At 42.6% G+C, this 18,502-nt stretch overlaps 2 protein-coding genes across 4 annotated transcripts; one reads left to right on the top strand and one right to left on the bottom strand.

Annotated features, from left to right (window-relative positions):
- Positions 1-1,138: 1,138 nt before the first annotated feature.
- LOC128483400 (prolyl-tRNA synthetase associated domain-containing protein 1) lies at positions 1,139-2,598 on the bottom strand. Of its 2 annotated transcripts, none has more exons than XM_053459598.1 (2): positions 2,476-2,598; positions 1,139-1,759 (listed from the first exon to the last, which is right to left on the bottom strand). In XM_053459598.1, exons 1-2 carry the CDS (start codon positions 2,554-2,556, stop codon positions 1,331-1,333), a joined length of 510 nt encoding a protein of 169 aa, XP_053315573.1. In that variant the 5' UTR covers positions 2,557-2,598; the 3' UTR covers positions 1,139-1,330. The 2 variants fall into 2 exon arrangements, with proteins under 2 accessions (XP_053315573.1, XP_053315574.1); XM_053459599.1 differs by having other exon boundaries at positions 2,497-2,588.
- Positions 2,599-7,124: 4,526 nt separating this feature from the next.
- Positions 7,125-15,060, top strand: MTIF2 (mitochondrial translational initiation factor 2). 2 transcript variants are annotated; one of them, XM_053459119.1, is made up of 14 exons: positions 7,125-7,199; positions 8,259-8,448; positions 9,157-9,277; positions 10,109-10,280; positions 10,608-10,768; positions 11,290-11,466; positions 11,651-11,790; positions 11,889-12,013; positions 12,096-12,300; positions 12,941-13,193; positions 13,462-13,602; positions 13,896-14,060; positions 14,405-14,545; positions 14,645-15,060. In XM_053459119.1, the coding sequence occupies exons 2-14, from the start codon at positions 8,263-8,265 to the stop codon at positions 14,812-14,814; spliced, it is 2,157 nt and encodes a 718-aa protein (XP_053315094.1). In that variant the 5' UTR covers positions 7,125-7,199; positions 8,259-8,262; the 3' UTR covers positions 14,815-15,060. The 2 variants fall into 2 exon arrangements, with proteins under 2 accessions (XP_053315094.1, XP_053315095.1); XM_053459120.1 differs by having other exon boundaries at positions 7,196-7,240.
- The last annotated feature ends 3,442 nt before the right edge of the window (positions 15,061-18,502 follow it).

Below are 18,502 nucleotides of genomic sequence, written 5' to 3'. Positions count from 1 at the left end.
TCTACTATGCAGCTAGTCCGGTCCTAGCACTAAAACGATCACCCCGTGTGGGTAAGAAACATCTGTTGTGCCGACACGATTCCGAGCTCGGTATTGAATGACCCGGGACTGTGCAGCTGTTCAGTCCCCGGGGCTTTAAACATCTATTTCACATCCATTGTGTCAATCTATATTTACTCAGAGTTTCTGTTCTTGTTTCTAAGTAAATGTTTGGGGCTCTGGAAGCAGAAGTCCCAATGACACTTGGAATCAGAATATCTGTCAAGTTGTCCATAGAAACATAGAAAGTGATGGCAGATAAGAAGCATTCGGCCCATCCAGTCGACCCAACCTCTGAATACTTCCCTTAGTCCCTGGCCTCACCTTATATCTTCACTGCATTAACATCTACCACTTATGTTTGATGAAAAGGCCACTTCGGCCATCGTATGTATTTGAATGAATATGCTAGGTGAATGGTCCCTGAGCGAGTCCTGTAGAATCCCCTATAGGCATTTGTCCCTTCCCCTCCCAAACCTACAAACAGGCGCTCAAATGAGGCAGAAGCTGCAGCTTACCTAAAGGTAAGTGATTATTAACACCTTAAATAATTTAAAGTATTTACAATGTACTTTGGTGAAGATGTCTGAAACATTTTTTTTACCCAATCTTAATCGCTAAACAATGAGACACAACCTAGGGACACAGTAGCTATTGCTGTTGTGGACTTTCATATGTAAACTAAAAAAAGGGGAAAACTAGCATTGTGAGCTTTGTTACATTTAATAATCATTACCTTTGCCATACAGAGTATTTCTTAGAAAATGTTTTTTATTGACTCCACGGCTCATCGCAGTTAATGTATAATATCTACATTCTGCAGCTACTCTTGCGAGGTAGATTATGTCTTACTGGAGCTTGGGGTTTATTCACTAAAGCAGGCGTTGGCGTGAGAGCTGTGGTTTTAATTTACCAAAATCATTATGAAGGACCAACTTTGGCACGAGTCTCCTACAAGAAGGTCTGAGTTTGCCCCCCCCCCCCTTTTTTTTTTTTTTTTTTTTTTACATAGTATGGTGAGAACCTGGTGATTTATGTATTCTGCAGTTATTTGCTTGGACCCTCATGAAATGAAATCAGTGATTTAAAACTACAACTCTCCTGCTTCCTTGTTTACTCTGAGGATTACCCACATAGTATCTAAAGCTGTTGTGAAACTACAACTGACATGATGTTTAGTCGTACGTATAAGCCATTTCCAGCTGTAGTGGCTGGTTGTTATGAGAGTAGTAGTTCCACTTTAGCTGGCAATCTTCTAGATTCTTCAGAATTCTGGACTTTTGTAGTGAATTCAGTCATCAAACTGTATCACAACCGGATCATGCCCAGTTTTTTTCAGAAATGTTGTGAACTCATCCGGAGTCAGGCCCATGGTGGCGGAGTTGGTCATCGGATGAAAATAGAGTCTCTTGTGACCACCTTCCAGAAATGCCGCATCTAGAACAAACTTCACGTCTCCTTTGTCACAGAACAAGGCAAGTGGCGTGGCGCATCCTTGGCCCACTTTGAGTTTTTCCAGCATCGCTGCTTCATCGGCAAACCTGAGGTTTCCGCTGCCAACGTTCAGCTTCTTGGCGAGATCGTTGAGGTTTACTTGTCGGTCGTGTAAAACCGTTACCAGCCATAAGCTTTTCTTCTTCTTGTCTTTTAAGAAAAGATTTTTACTGTGTGCTCCTTCCAAGTGCTGAACGTGGGGCATCATTTCCTCCACTGTAAACACCTACGAGGACAAGAGAACACTTGCACTGCTGGCAGATCCTACTAGAACATTGCTTTAGAATCTGTTACACACCGCGGAATGTAAGCATGCGGGTCAACGGTCCCTGTATCTCTATGCAGAGACAGGATGGGGGGGGGATAAATGATCCTGGAGCTGCAGGCTTTATAATCTAGTGATGATTAGCATTTGTTTATTTTAACGTGTATGATTGGACTGTTATTTATGTCCTTCCTTTCATTCAAGAGCATATAAGGACTCGTCAGGATCATCTCTATGCATTTGGGATGGTCATCTCAACCCCACCCCCCTTCCCACACATCTCCTCCTCAGCACTACCTAAAGCATGGGGGTGCAAGATTGCCAGGGCATCTAATGCATCTTCCATGCGCATGCGCATCAAACAGCCAACGCTAGATAGAGAGAATAGACAGCAGCAGCCAGTATGCGGGATTAAAGTGCAGTGTAACGAGGACAGTGGGCGAGAGACCCTCCATGAAAGCACCAGCCTATCGGCATCATGGGAGTAGCTCCGACCGGCTGTCCGCAGCTGGCAATGCTAGGGCCTGGGGTGCTGCAAGCGATGTATTATAAATGGAGGTACGCCTGTGCCTGGGTGGGTATACCGGCTGCCGTCCCGGGACACTCTATGCAGTGAATACATAGGGAAGTATTAGACGGTAGGTAAAATATTCCGGCGCCCCCTGCCTCCGACCCACCTCGGGGTGCTCCACACACACCGGCTGGATACCCAGCTCCTGCAGGTACCGCTGCAGCTCCTCCCGCAGACCGCCCGCCATGCTGTCAGTCTAATGAGTCTATACGTGGAAAACGCTCACACGTCCTCAGAAGGCCTTTTTTTTGTATATACAAAACTTTATTAACATTGTAGCAGCATTACATTGAGACAAAGTCAGCTATGAAAAGGATGTTATTACTGAAATCAGCTTGGCTTATAAAAATCGCTAAAAGATTATATATGTTTTCATTTGTAAGCAAGAAATAACAGTTTTTATATATATATATATATATTAATACTATTGCCTGGTAGCATGTAACATTATTAATCATCATCATCCTGATTACAAATAGGACATACTTCCCGCGCATGTGCAAAACCCCTTTAATTGGATTACACGCAAGATCTCCTGCACCAGAAATAGCTGGTGGGGGGATGCATATGGTGGGATTGTGCAGATCACCCCCCATGTATTTGCGAGGAGGACACCACAGAAATGTGACGGGACGTCTCGGTTATCACATGCGTTACGGAGAATGTGATGGCCGCAGCGTCCCTTTACATTTGTGGGTGTGCGAATTTTATTGGTGGTTTGGTTTGCAGCAGCGGGGTGGAAATATCATCCAAACACACTTATTAGGGAGTAGCCCCGGGGCAGGACTTCGTTGGGTTATTTTGACGTCTGGCATTACTTGATCTGTAAAGGATCCTGAGAACTTGTGTTATAAGTATTTGGTAAAGTCGGAAAGGCCTCGCTGTATCAGGCATCACGTAATCCGAATATCAGGAGCTGGGAAAGGATTTGTCGGATATTCCTATTAGATCCGTGTGACACCGGCCCGTTCTGCGGGCATTGCGGATGGCAATCTACATCCGTATCTGTCACTGGCTATTCTATGGGGTTTAGTCCCTGCACAGAATCTGAGCTTCTAGAAAAGGATCAGCCTTACTTGTTAAGCGTGCACAGAGCTGCCGCGTCTGCGTTCAGAGCTATGGATTAATCCGCCTATATCTCATGCATTTTAATGAACCCGTAAAGCCTCATTACATATGCGAAAATGGAGGATTATGTGGGCCAAATGCCATCTCCATGCTGTACTGGGAAGATGTCAGCTAAATCAAAAGAGGAGAAATGTTAAACCCAGAGGATCCAGCGTCTAGCTGTAATGTCAGGAACATTTACTTTACTGAGGAGTGGCGACTCTAGAAACAATATAAAGGGGGGCACACAAGATACCACAGTCAATACATATATATTGCCAAAAGTAATGTGTTATGGAATTATACTTTTGTTATTGGGCTAAAATAATACTTGATCATTCAACATGGGAAGCCTGAAGCCACAGGCTCTGCCACACAGACCCCCACACACATCAGGACAGGCTCTGCCGCACCCACATCCAAACACACACCAGGACAGGCTCTGCCACACTGACACCCAAACACACACCCTAGGACAGGCTCTGCCACACTGACAACCGAACACACACACCAGGACAGGCTCTGCCACACCCACATCCAAACACACACACCAGGACAGGCTCTGCCACACCAACACCTATACACACACACACTGATAACCTGCTACACTGATAACCAAAAACATACAAACAGCAGGACACAATCTACGTCACAGACGTCTACATCAGGATGGATTTTTCACACTGATTTGTCGTTTATACCCCCCTTAGTGTTTTTGCCCCTTGTGTATTGATGCCCCTGCTGCCGATATATATTTATATTAGCCCCAGTTGCCGATAGCAGGTATAGATCAACACATTAACACACAAACCAAGCTTAGCATGTATAGATCAACTAAAATTCACTTGTGATCTCAGCACTGAAGGTATATATCAAATAAACAGAATCAGACATACAAATCCTGTATTTGCAGGTATACAATACTATATGAAACGTAGCATTGCAGGTATAGATCAAATAAATACATGGAAACAGCATTGCAGGTATTAATCAACTGAATAAGACATACAAACACTGTATTTGCAGGTATACATAAATAATGTATGGAAATATATAGATATGGATCTACAGAATAACGCAAAAACCCAGCTTTGCAGGTATAGATCAATTGGAATTCACATAAAAACACATCATTAAAAGGTATATTTAAAACCCCCTAAATTACAGGCATAGATCACAGGTTACACACCCCAAAGCCAGCCCTGGCGTCCACACTGCCATCATAGAACCTGACCAGCACCCAGATCACACACATAAGATTTGCCATCTTTGTCCCCAAATAGCCCAGCACAAGTCAACTTTGTCCCCAAACAGCCCGGCCTGTGCCATCTTTGTTCCATATACACCCGCCTGTGCCATCTTGGTCCCCAAGGCTCAAACCTCCTGCTAGTTATATATACAGTTTTACAGTCACTCACTAATTCACACTTTCATTCAGACAATTCATCCACACATTAACTCATGTTCTCCCTCATTTCGACAATTCATCCACATATTAACTCACGCTCTCCCTCATTCAGACAACTCATGCTCTCCCTCATTCAGACAATTCACCCGCATATTAACTCATGCTCTCCCTCATTCAGACAATTCACACACATATTAACTCATGGTCTACCTCATTCACACAATGCATCCACACATTAATTCACACTCTTATTTAAATATTCTTACTACCCTCTTCCTCAATATCTACCCCCTCTCCTCCCTTATTACTTTCTACCCCCTCTCCCTCATCACTTTTTAACCCCTCTCCCTACTCACTATCTACCCTCCCCCATTGTCGTTCTCTCACCTTTAGGTCCAGAGACAAGGCTTCTGTCTTCCTTCTCTGCTGCGGTGGCCGCTGCTTCACTGCTGAGCGCCGAAATATGACATCATATTTCGGCGCTCAGCATGAAATGCCGGCACCGCGACGGAGGTAGAGGCCTCGTGGAGGAGAATGGGGGGCGCCGAGTGGTTGCTAGGTGCCCCTCTCTCTCCTCCGCATTTAAAAAAAAAAAAAGACGGGCTGTAGCGACGCCACTGCCGAGAGGGGTGTTAGATGAATGGAACAGCCACCCATCAGAAGTGGTAGAGGCTAATACAGTGAGGGAGTTTAAATATGCATGGGAGAGGCATAAAGCTACCCTGGATCTAAGACAAAACTCAGGACTCCTACTCGATCCCTACGTTCTTCCCATGGGCTAAGGCTCTCCTCCTCACTTATCACCTCTTCCTTTTCACGTCTACAAGATTTAACTCGGGCCGTCCCATATCTCTGAAATCTACTCCTTCAGCTTTCACCCTTCCTCCCAACATTCAAGAAACATCTAAAAACTCACTTCTTCAGAGAAGCCGTGCCATCTTAGCTGCTAGAACTTCACTGTCATTGATACAACCACCACACTACCTCTCACCCTTTCTCTGTGCCTTATGTTTGTCACCCCATTCCCTCAAGATTGTAAACCTGCGAGCCGGGCTCTCTCCACCTAATGTATCGGTTTGTCTTTGTCAATTCTTGTCTTGTCATACCCCTTGAATTTATGTATTGTATTAAGTGCTGCGTAAACTGTTGGTACTATATAAATAAAAGATAATAATAATAATAATAATTAAGGGAAAAATGGACAGACGAGATGGGCCGAATAGATCTTATCTGCTGTCACGTTAGATGTTTCTATTAAGTGCTGTACAGGAGGCGACTGAAACGAGTTCTTCTAGCGAGGCTCATATTCTGATGAATGAAATCATAGAATTTGAAGGCTAACCTGCTGATCTCTAAAGCTCGCACCAGAGGAGTACCCATAGCTATCCCAATGCAGAGTCCATACTAGGCGAATAAAATTCATTAGCTTTGCTTCTTGTTTGCTTTTTTTCGATGTTTCTCACCCGGCGTCATCAATTACTTTTACAAAGTCACCATTCCGACAGCACGGCTCGCTGTCGGGATACCTGAAGCATTGGGAACGGGAATGCCCCCTGTGCTGCCCCTGTGTTACCAGCTGTGCTCCTGGGTGGCTAATCTAATCTAAACTAATAGTGACGGCAATGCAGTGCCCCCTGCTGGACACCACCCTGTATAACCGCTCCGCATATACCCCCAAAGGCGGATTGCATGCTTTTTAAAATAGTCGCAAACCAAATCACTGCCGTGGTAGATTTTTAGCTCTGATTCACAAAACTTTGGATGGCTGGAGAAAAGCCAGAAGCGCCATATAAAGTAGGGCACCTGCCCATACATCCGATTTACACTTAAAACATCATTTCCATTATTTCCCTCATTCTGTGATGATGTTAAGGATGCGTCCTGAGTACGATGCCACTTCCTTCTATAATGTGACATCTATGGTTTATCCAGAATTACAAAAATGCCAGCAACTAGCATGGCAGATTAGTGGCACCGGCAAATCAAAGCGCATGCGCCAGCCCTCCGACTATGAGGGCAATTTTCTAGGATTCTGTCGAAGATTGTAAATTCTAGAGATGAAATGACAGCTAAAGTATTTAAAAAAAAATGTATGCAGTCTTATGTGCAGGATTGTACGTCGAAGAAAAATCGCTGCCAGTTTAAATCCAACATCGTCCAGAGAATTCGTATTCACTTAAGCCGTGAATAATTAAGGTGATATAACACCAAATTGAAACTCTAGTATTTAGAACGCAAACACGTAGAGCGGATAGGTGGAGGGTTGTCACGTGACCACCAAGAGGTCAGCATGTTCCGCCTGGATCTCAGGGAAGGTATTGATATTAAACGGTTAATGGGTTCGTGTGTTTTAGCGGTATAATGGCTGACTGAGGGAATAATATGTATTTTCATTTTAAGGCAGAGCCTGCAGACACACGTTGTTAAGCCGCATGACACTGTTCTCGCTATAAAGATTAGAGATTTTGAATGTGCTGTGCTGTGGTGTTAGTGAAGGGTAAATGCTTTGCAGCTGGCATTGCGGTTGTGATTTCAGGGCTTGTCAGCTGGTGTCATGTTTGGGTTGGAATCCCCACTCAGTATTTGTCTGCACCCCTTTGCTTTACATAATTGCTGACGGTTCCCATCTAAGGGTGTACGGGCATTAGATGTAATGTAGAGGTGTGCTAGTAGATGAGTGGAATTGTCTCCCAGTAGAGGTGGTAGAGTTTAATACAGTGAGGGAATTTAAACATGCATGAGATAGGCATATGGCCCCTGACTCTGAGATGAGAGGGTCCACTGATTAAGGAAGCGTTTACGGCAGGAATGACGGTTGAGATAGATGAGCTGAGTTGGTCTGTTCTGCCGTCAAATTCTATTTAGTGACAAATGAAAGATGAATCAATCAGTGTACCCTTAATTTGTTGGATTCATATACAGTAACAATGTAACAGTATATCGACAATTATCACTATGTTTAAATAAACACATCATGTATCTTCCATCACGCAGACTGACTTCGGGCTCTGACATTCTTTTGATGCCAGACTGGGTTTGTCTTCTTTCAAGCGACGCTCCTGCCGTCATGTGCTCTGTAATGCGTATGATAGCCGCGTCCCTTTAAATTCAGTAATAGGTCGGCGATCGGTGCGGCTGTCGGTCTGCCGTTGGGAGTTTCTCCAATCATGGCAGCTACGTATAAAGGACGGTAATTCTATTGTATAAATACAGTTATGGCGCAATCACACGTGTCCGCCAGGGGGGTCTTCGGACACGTATTTCATAGTTCCTGCCGCTTCATTGGGCTGAAATAATTCAGAAATGGGTAACATTTAGGAATATTAATAGCGTATTGAGATAAATCTTTAATCTTATATTTCCATCCCCGGTAGGACAATGAACAGGAAGGTGGTGCTGCAGCTGGAGCGGCTGATTCAGTTCCATAGCACCTGCCGCCGCTTGCATGCCGTGTGCCTCGGGAACGCAGCCAGGGCGCGATGGAGACCCGTCCCGTGTACGTCACTGCCTGCCATGCCTGCCCGGCTGTGCCCAGACCTCTGCCGAGCTGCGTCTACCAAAGAGGTAACGGGTAGCCTTTATTGGCTTTAACCATTTCATTGCCGTTCTGTGGCATTTCATTGCCGTTCTGTGGCATTTCATTGCCGTAAGTGGCCTGAGCGCTGCCTTTAAAGGGGTATTTTTCTCTTGCGTTTAGAATACAGTGGGGTATAGAATACAGTGGTATATACAGTAAGTGAGGTTCTTGTTGACAAAATCTTGGTTATTTCTCTTTTTATCCCATAAAACCTTTTATCTGGAGACCTGGAGGCTGTCACCGCACTGTGCTGATTCTTTATGGCAATGCGAATGGAGTCCGTTCCTCCATAATCTTTAGTTGGTTAGTGTGTTGCTGGGTGATTAACACTGAGCCATTCTACTTTTTCCCGCAGTGATAAGGAGTTAATGTTTCTCTAGTAGATTGAGCTAAAGTAACAGAACAGTCAGAATACATATAAACGGCCAACATGCAGCCGGCTGAAAACATTATATTCTGCAAGGACTAGGACAGCTTTAAAAAGGAAACACGACATTTTTTGTCATTTTAATCTGTTACTAGTAATGAAAAATCAGTGGTAGATCCACTTTAAGGTTAAACGTAAACTAGCTGTTTTTGATGTTAGTGTTTCGTACTGAAACTCGATGAAATGTTGGAAATTGGAAAACAAATCGTTGTTTGTTGTGTGTTCCGCAGGAGCATTAGTGATTCTTTTTTTTTGTGCTTTTTCATAGGGAAAACATGCAAAAAAGCATAAACTTTCCCCAATCAAACCTAAACAAGAAAAACAAGAGGTAGAAATATGGCAGAGCATGACGGTCGGTGATCTCGCAAAAGCCATGAATAAAGATGCTGGTGAGTTATTATTAAACGATGATTTATTCCTCTCGTCTTCATTTCTTCCGGAGTTTTTTTAGCCTTGTTGGGTGGCGTAACGTCGTGGCTCAGAGATCAGACGCGCTAATGGAAAGCTGCGCTTGTTCTGTTGTATATGAAAGGGGGTGACAAGTTCTCTCCATGCGTAGGAGCCCCTAAATCCACAAGCTGCCCGCTACTATTACCCAGGTAATGCACAGGACCCCACCGAGCTCCCACCCGCTGCCAGCTGTGTTAGCACATGAAACCCTGGGCGCCAGGACTGATGCTTAATGACTGGCCCCTATATATGACGTGTGCGTATGTCTGGCATGTATCTATAATGTAAGAAAACCAAAATGTATGGGGCGCAGGTCCATATATAGGGAAAAAAACAAAAAACAACACAATATAGTGCAGATGGTATGTCCAATATTAATTATTAAGTGATATGTTGTACTCACAAGTGAAAGAGGCAAATCCAACCCATCAATAAGGACTGTAAAAACTTTAATATTCTTCCAAGGTGAATCTAAAAAAACAAGCTAAAATAGTGCAGTATCTTAGGTAAAACAATATATACCGATAGTAATGCACTCACTGTTTTGTCATGCACAAAGTGCATGTGCAGGCATTTGGTTAAAATCTCATGAAATAAAGTCCAATTGAGTCTTTCTACGCGTTTCGCCCCTTTGGGCTTCTTCAGGAATTCAATTGGTGCAGATGTCTGTAGGTATCAGTGGATTCAGCAAAAATCAGCAAAAGTCAGAAATCTGTATGTACTTTCATCCCTTGAGTCTGTTCTATAATGTGTATATTTTTTCTCTCCAGATCATGTCTACGAAGCCCTTTTACATACGGATCTTGATTTGGACTCTCTGGACGAGTCCTCTGTCCTCAGCGAAGAGTGGGTGAAGGAGGCGATAAAAAAATCTGGCATGAAATTTAAATGGGCAAAAGTGAAGCAGGAAAAGGTGAAAGAGAATAAAGATGCTGTAAAGAGGTACTTCGATAAATGTAACCCCAGCCTGTTCTGGACAGGGCACCTGTCTCTACTACATCGCAAAAAACGAGGCTACTGTTAACCCCAGATCGGCGTCTCTCTGCGTTTTGTGTTCTGTAGGAGATGATTTCTTTGTAACAGAAGTGTAGGCATGAAAAAAAAAACTAGTACATCGCTCATCGGTCCCAAAGCAGTTTACAAGCAGTTATAAAGATCGGTTAATGTATACAGTTTTTATTCTGAACAAATGATCCTTTCATATATTTGCCGATATCTCGTGTAAATGTCATCTGTAAGGCAGGCGTTTCACATGCGTTCTGATTACAGGGGCCGCGCTGATCCCGCTCTATTAGTTCCCAGGCCTCCTGTGGTCACTATAATGGGACACGTGGACCACGGAAAAACAACCCTGCTTGACCAGCTAAGGAAATCTCAAGTGGCCGCCATGGAGGCCGGAGGCATCACCCAGCACATCGGAGCATTTAACGGTGGGATCCACTGACATAAACATCCTTTACTTCGAGGCGTTCTTTGCTCTCACTTCTAACCAGACATTCGGTGCTGGTAAGTTTTATTTATTAAACAGTGACTTACGGAAGGAGAGAATCTCATCGCAATGCATTAACTTGGCATAGTATTCATTTAATACAGCAAGTATACATTCTTTACGTCACAACAGCTTCCTGCAACTCACTGTTTAGTGAATAAACCTGAGTGTGTTGGTGCGTGTGGGTCTTGTTCTGTGACTCTGTGTAACAGGATAAGATATTGATGAAACCCGGTCTGATTATTTACTGGTTTGAAGTTGTCCAGCTTTACCCACATTATCACCTACGATGGATCAAAACTACCTATGGATAATCCCACGCACCGGGCATTGAGGGCAGTTGTGTATCATTTAGAGTCCGTGTTGATTCCATAGCATCTGTTACAGAGCTGTTAGTGCTGTAAGTATCACATTATCTTCACGATTCCTTAGTATTTTCTTGTTGTCGATCTCTTTTCGCAGTTCGCTTACCTTCGGGAGAGAAGATCACGTTTCTTGACACCCCCGGCCATGCTGCATTTTCTGCAATTAGAGCGAGAGGGGCGCAGGTCACGGACATCGTTATACTGGTGGTCGCGGCAGAGGACGGAGTAATGAAACAAACGGTGGAGTCCATTCAACATGCCAAAAATGCCAAAGGTAGTGAGGATACAAAACTTTTTACTTTCTAGAATGCCTTTATCATAAAGGGGGTGTGTTAAGGATCGCGCGCATCTTCCCTTCGCTATACGGAAAGCAACAGCCGTTCTGTACAACCATAGAATCTTGTTTCCTTTCCCGGTGTGTGGATGAAACGTCTAACGTGGTTTCTTTTTCATATTAGTCCCCATCATCCTTGCCGTAAATAAGTGCGACAAACCTGAAGCTGATCCCGACCGAGTAAAGAAGGAGCTCCTGTCCCATGACATCATATGCGAGGAGTTTGGTGGAGATATTCAGGCTGTACATATATCTGCACTGAAGGTATAGAGTCTTAACACGTGGAAAGTATAACGCATCACACATAGGAGAAAGAAATGCATGGAACTAGAATTCATTTTGGGAAACCTCTTGTATATCAGGGAGACAACCTGCAAGCCTTAGCAGAAGCCACCGTGACCTTAGCTGAAGTCCTGGAGCTGAAGGCTGACCCGACCGGTCTCGTGGAAGGAACCGTTATAGAATGTCGTACAGACAAAGGAAAAGGGTAAATATTTCACACGCATACTTCCTGCGTGTTAATGGTTATCACTTCAAAAGTAAAACCTCTAAACTATTGTTCTTCGTAGCCCCGTGACCACAGCCATCGTACAGAGAGGAACGTTAAAAAACGGCGCTGTGTTGGTAGCGGGTAAATCGTGGGCAAAAGTGCGGCTGATGTTTGATGAAAATGGCACTAGTTTGAGCCATGCGGGCCCCAGTATGCCGGTCGAGATTGTGGGCTGGAAGGATCTGCCATCTGCTGGGGATGAAATATTAGAAGTCGAATCAGAGGTAAATACTTTGTATGGCAATGAAATGATTGCAACCGGGGGGGTCAACTTGTTAACATCAGGAAAAGCTAAAATTAACTAGTAGACCATATAAATGATCTTTTTTAATAATACAAAATAATAGTGGCTAATTACCACTCTTATCAAGGATGCAATTATTCAGGGAGTTTGCAGGAGAGTTGCAGTTTCATCTTTCTGGCTTCACTTTGCATTACAAAAGGCCAACCGCAGTGAGCGTCTGTTCCAAGAGTAATTTGGACAGGGGCAGATTCAGAGCCTTTCCTCGAGAGGGGTACAGACGCTGACACCCCAAACACTTTCACAACCAGACACTAACGCTAACACCCCCCAAAAAACGAACACAACCAGACATTCACACGCACACACATACACTATCACAACCAGACACCCCCCCCAGACATTCACACTCACGCATACATAATCGCATCCAGACGCTCAACATCAGCACTCATATACACACACTCACTCACACTAACATACCCAGGTGCACATACACACACTAACATACCCACAGATACACGCAAATAACTTGTTTGCCATTCCAGCATTAAACAATTGCTCGTTAAGCGCATATGTGAGTTAGATACTTTACAATGTTATCGTCTGTTTATTTTTTAAAGCAACGAGCTCGGGAGGTTGTTGAATGGCGGAAGTATGTAGAGGAGCAGGAGAAAATCGAGGAGGACTTGGAGGTTATTGAAGCCAGACAGAAAGAGCACCGAGAAACTTATAAGAAAAACCTGGAGTCATTCAGCAACATGACTTGGAGACAGAGGAAGTCCGCCATGTATCGGGCTAACAAGCACCTTATGGCCACCAGACCTGGAGAGAAGACCGAGAGGGAAGATCTGACATTCCCTATAATAATCAAAGGTGACGCTTTACTAAATTAGCAGGACAGTCTATAATTAAGGGCTGCTAAATCCATACTTGCTGAGCTCGATCGCGTTCCGCGTCTGATTCTTTACATACATCGAGATGCACGGGCGTTCTATAAACCTTCATAATCAACATAAACACTAAATGGGTCAAAGGATTTATTTTAAAGTAAAAGCCATTTGTATGAGAGGGATTGGACCTTTCTTTATATTTAAGCCCTTTCGCTGCTGGGTATATTTACAGCCTCCTTGTGTCTGCCCAGGTGATGTTGATGGCTCGGTGGAAGCTGTGCTCAGTATTATTGACTCTTACGATGCTGATCATCAGTGTAAACTCGACTTGGTTCACTTCGGAGTCGGCGACATCAATGAGAACGACATTACACTTGCTGAAACCTTCAAAGGTAAAAGCGTAGTTAGATATAAAGCCTCTCATCTTTTATGGAAAACATTTCTTGCATGGGGGTAATTGTATACCAGTTGGTAGAAATGCTTTTACTTTACATATAGTAGGAAGTATACTGATCGGGTCTGTGTATATCGGGATAAGTAATCCCCACCATGCTGTTACATGCTGAGCATTGTGCTGCATGATCGCTTACACATCTCCTGTACACTTTATCTTACGTTCTTCGCAGAGAAGTCTCTAAAGAGTAAAATTTCTTTCAAATATCTTTATTTTCTACCCTTTACCCAGGATACATATACGGTTTTAATGTAAGCGCAAATAAAGCCGTTCAGCAACTTGCGGCCAAGAAGGAGATCCCAGTCAAACTTCATCGGGTCATTTACCATCTGGTTGAAGATTTGAAACAAGAACTCAGTAGCAAATTAGCCCCGTTAATGGAAGAAATTGTAAAAGGTACGCGCTTTTGTTTTTTTGGGGGGGTTCCCCAAAGATTTAGGACATTCTAATCCGTAAGCGTAACATTTTTACGCATGTTGAAGTCCGTATCCCACTCCATTATTTCTTTCTGTGAATGATCTGGTCTCGTTATATAATGTCCCGGTATGGATCCTGCGTACGAACCGGCAGAATGTCTTTGGCCTAATTGCAGATATTCTGTTAGCATTCATTTGGTCTGACTGGTATTCTCTCTGTACATTAAAGTAAATAGAAGTTGAGAACGCTAGTGTTTAACGTTAACATTGGGAGCCACTGCTTAGTTATCATCTGGCAATAAATATATTTATTTCCGTAATAAGGTGAGGCGTCTGTACTGGCCACCTTTGACGTCACAGCAGGAAAGAAAAAGGTCCAGGTGGCAGGTTGCAGAGTCCAGAAAGGAGCGTTGGACAGGAAACTGAAATTTAAATTAATCCGCAACAAAAATGTTATTTGGGAAGGTAAGTGATGTTACGAGATCACATGGATTACGTTGTGATGTCATAGTGCAGGACAATAGTCTCCTTGTTGTTTACCTGCTTATCTTTTTACTTCCACAGGTAACTTAACTTCACTTAAACACCACAAGGAAGATGTTCAGTCCGTGAAAACCGGAGTAGAGTGTGGTCTAAGTCTAGATAAAGATATAGAAGTGAATGTCGGTGATGAAATTGTCTGTTTTGAGGAAAAAGAACTTCATCAGAAAATATCGTGGGATCCTGGATTTTGAATGGACATTTTTAACTCTTGAATCCCAGTGTGCTTCCGATTAAATGACCCTTTTCATGGTGTAGGTGGATGTTTGTGTCATATTTGGGATCAGCCTATAGATCAAACAGATCCAGCGGTAATGGAGTCAACCTTGTTGAAAAATGAAGAGTACTTTGTTTCCAATGCATCAGCTTACATTTCGCCATCTATTTAAAGAGACGCGCAATTTATTTTTATTATTTTTTATGAATAAATATGTAGCCTTTGATTTTGGCTCTTGTTTTCTCCCAATTCTTTTGCAATATGTCTCCTCGGAACATGTAGCCCCGCTGCCGTTCTGTATGTCCCACGTCGAGTCGTGTCTTTACATCTCCCCACCTTTCCATGTCGGCTTTACTACCAACTACTGTAGGACGACTTAAAAGTTGGAGCTGGAGGAACGTCTGCCATTTGGAGGAGGCAAAGAGCAAAAACCGAGCACCAAATAATAAATAGAAATCCACGCAAATAATAAATATTAACCATAGAAATCCACGCAAATAATACATAGAAATCCTCGCAAATAATACATAGAAATCCACGCAAATAATACATAGAAATCCTCGCAAATAATACATAGAAATCCACACGAATAATAAATATAATAAATAGAAATCCACGCAAATAATGCATAGAAATCCAAGCAATTCTTGGTGCAGACGCTCACTGGGGTTGGATTCTCCTGTGCTCTCTTTAAGGAATAAATCTTAGTCACATCAGACATAGACTTAATGGCTCTTTAAAGTTTAACTATTTAATTCCCTTATTTGTAACAAGGTGGTAACTTGTAGGTTAGAATGTATAACCTAGGAGTGCATTAGTTGGAAGGATCTCGTAATTCTGGTATTGGAACGTGATGCGCAGAGCTTGGTTTCTACAGCGGGTGTTTCACATTTTGGATCATTCTCTTTCCACCCGATTCCTATATTTTGTCTTAATAGGACAGGGGACTCCCTTTTCCTTCTGGAACAAGAGTGTTTGAATGGGATTCCTGAGTGAAAAACTGCTAATTTAGCAGAAAGAGGGATGAAGTGTTCACTTCCTGAGGTTAGAAAGGGGCAGCTTGTAATTAGTTAAAGGTTTATAAAGACTTCATGTTAAGAATCAATCGCTACTAGGATACAGAAGAAATATTACTAAACCGAAAGTAAATTTGGGAAGGGTGGGGGCAGAAAGTCTGAGCAACTTAAAATAACCCACAATGTATTTCTTAAAGGAATGAAGATACATCGGTGAAGACCACTCGTAGCCATGCCTGGGAACCTTCTAGATGAGCTGGTCCTGGGACTAATGATGTATTAACCCTTTAATAGCCTGTCATGAATATGATTCTATGTAGAGACTTGCTTGTAAACCAAATGGCTCTAATATTGGTCATCAAGGAAAGTTTGACATGCGCTTATTTAAAGATAGAGTCACCTGTATTCAAGCAGAATTATCAACCATAACATACCGGTAGCAAAATACTGGTGTATCGAAGGTGCAGTTCCATCTACTCTGCTGGATGTAAATTATTTGGCTGAATGAAACATTATAAAGACCATTCTTAGAGCCACAGAATGCCCAGTCTTGCCAGAAATAAGTAAAGATTTCTTATTAGGCGTGTCGCTGGGAACGCAGTTATCATGCACCAGTAAAGCAGGCGCTGATAGGCTTTTCTCATAGAAACTAAAGGGGCTTGATATGTCTGTATTGTTTTAACCCCTTAAGGACCCGGCTCATTTTTCATTTTGTACCCTGTGGGACCGCAGCTGTTTTGACACTTTTGTGGTGCTTGTGTTCAGCTGTAATTTTCTCCTCACCCATTTAGTGTACCCACATAAGTTATATATTGTTTTTTTCAGGACAAGATGGGCTTTCTTCAGATACCATTATTTTGATCGTATCATCTTATTTACCATAAAAAAATAAAAAAAAACATGGTGAAAAATTGAAAAAAAAACACATTTTATGACTTTTATTTGAAAAATCTTTTACTCACCTAAAAAAGCAAGTAAAAAAACTAGCTAAATAGATTCTACTACTTGTCCTGAGTTTAGAAATACCCAATGTTTTTATGTTTTTTTGCTGTTTTTTGTAAGTTATAGGGCAATAAGTACAAGCAGCGTTTTATGATTTCCAAATCTTTTTTAACAAATCTGGTCAGTCTGCCTCCATCTCCTCTTTGGAACATCTTTGAAGCTGGTTAACTCAATTTAACCCATTCAAACCATATATTTTTGAAAACTAGACACCCCAGGGTATTCCAAATGCTGTTATTTTAACCCTTTCCATGCACCAATTTTAGAACTACACTTTGTCAAACTTTGTAATAGTAATTTTTTTTATTTTTTTTCCACACAAATTGTAATTTAGTTATAGATATACAGGTCCTGGTATATGTCACTGTCAAACAACCCCCCAATGTGTGTTCAGGAACATCTCCTGAGTACAGCGATACCCCACATGCATGGGTTTGTCAGATTGTTTGGCTGGTAAAAGGCTACTTTTGGGGAATGCGTAATTCAGGTGGTCATTTGGTCATTCTGCCTCCATCTCCTCTTTGGAACATCTTTGAAGCCGGTTAACTCAATTTAACCCATTCAAACCATATATTTTTGAAAACTAGACACCCCTGGGTATTCCAAATGCTGTTATTTTAACCCTTTCCATGCACCAATTATAGAACTACCCTTTGTCAAACTTTGTAATAGTAATTTTTTTTTATTTTTTTTTCCACACAAATTGTACTTTAGTTATAGATATACAGGTTCTGGTATATGTCACTGTCAAACAACACCCCAATATGGGTTCAGGAACATCTCCTGAGTGCAGTGATACCCGACATGCATGGGTTTGTCGGGTTGTTTCAGATTTAAAATGCCACATTTGGGAAGTGCGCTTTTTTTCTCCATTTTGGTCAGTCTGTACCTATGCCCTATCTTTGAGCTAGGCCACTCCAATTTACCCCATCAGCCATTTTTTTTTTATATTAGACACCCCTTAGGTATTTGAAGTGCTTTTATTTTAACTCTTTGTTGAGATTTTTGAGAAATTTTAGCACTTGCTCAAAATAATAAACTTTATTTTTTAATTTAATTTTTTTAATACTTTTTTTATATTTTTTTTACACATTTTGCTGTCACTGGATGTATTCAACCAGTAAGTGGAGCCAGTTCTCTAGAGGGTCTGGAGACCATCTAGCGAACTTTTCACCTTTATTGTTTTATTTCCCGGGCCGCCGCCATCTTGCGGATGGCGAAGATCACCGGCAGCTGCGGCTGTGACCGCTCTCCGGAGCGGTCACAAACCACCCAGAGGTAAGTGTTTGGTGTCGCTGGATGCCTCCTGATCGAGGCATTCCAGCGACACCATTTAAGTTTAGGAGGCGATCGTTGATCGCCTCCTAAACGCTTTTAAAACGGGCGTCCGCCGCCATACAATGTATGGCGGCTGTTGACGCCACGGGGAGGGGCCAGATATGGCCCCCGATGCCGATCTCGGCCTTGCTGAATGCCTCGACATCGAGGCATTGCAGCAAGGCCGTTTAAGCGAAGAAAGTGATCCTTGATCACTTTCTAAGCTTATTTAATTTTTTGATGGTTCAGGACCGTCAAAGGTCGTTTAGTGACCTTCTTGTGATGACGGTCCTGAACCGGCAAAGGTCACAAAGGGGTTAAATTGATTAA

Source organism: Spea bombifrons, chromosome 3 (assembly GCF_027358695.1).
Source record: "Spea bombifrons isolate aSpeBom1 chromosome 3, aSpeBom1.2.pri, whole genome shotgun sequence".
In the NCBI taxonomy this organism is placed as follows: domain Eukaryota; kingdom Metazoa; phylum Chordata; class Amphibia; order Anura; family Pelobatidae; genus Spea; species Spea bombifrons.
Note: the sequence above shows the minus strand (reverse complement) of the source record. Positions and strands in the feature narration are given on the sequence as shown.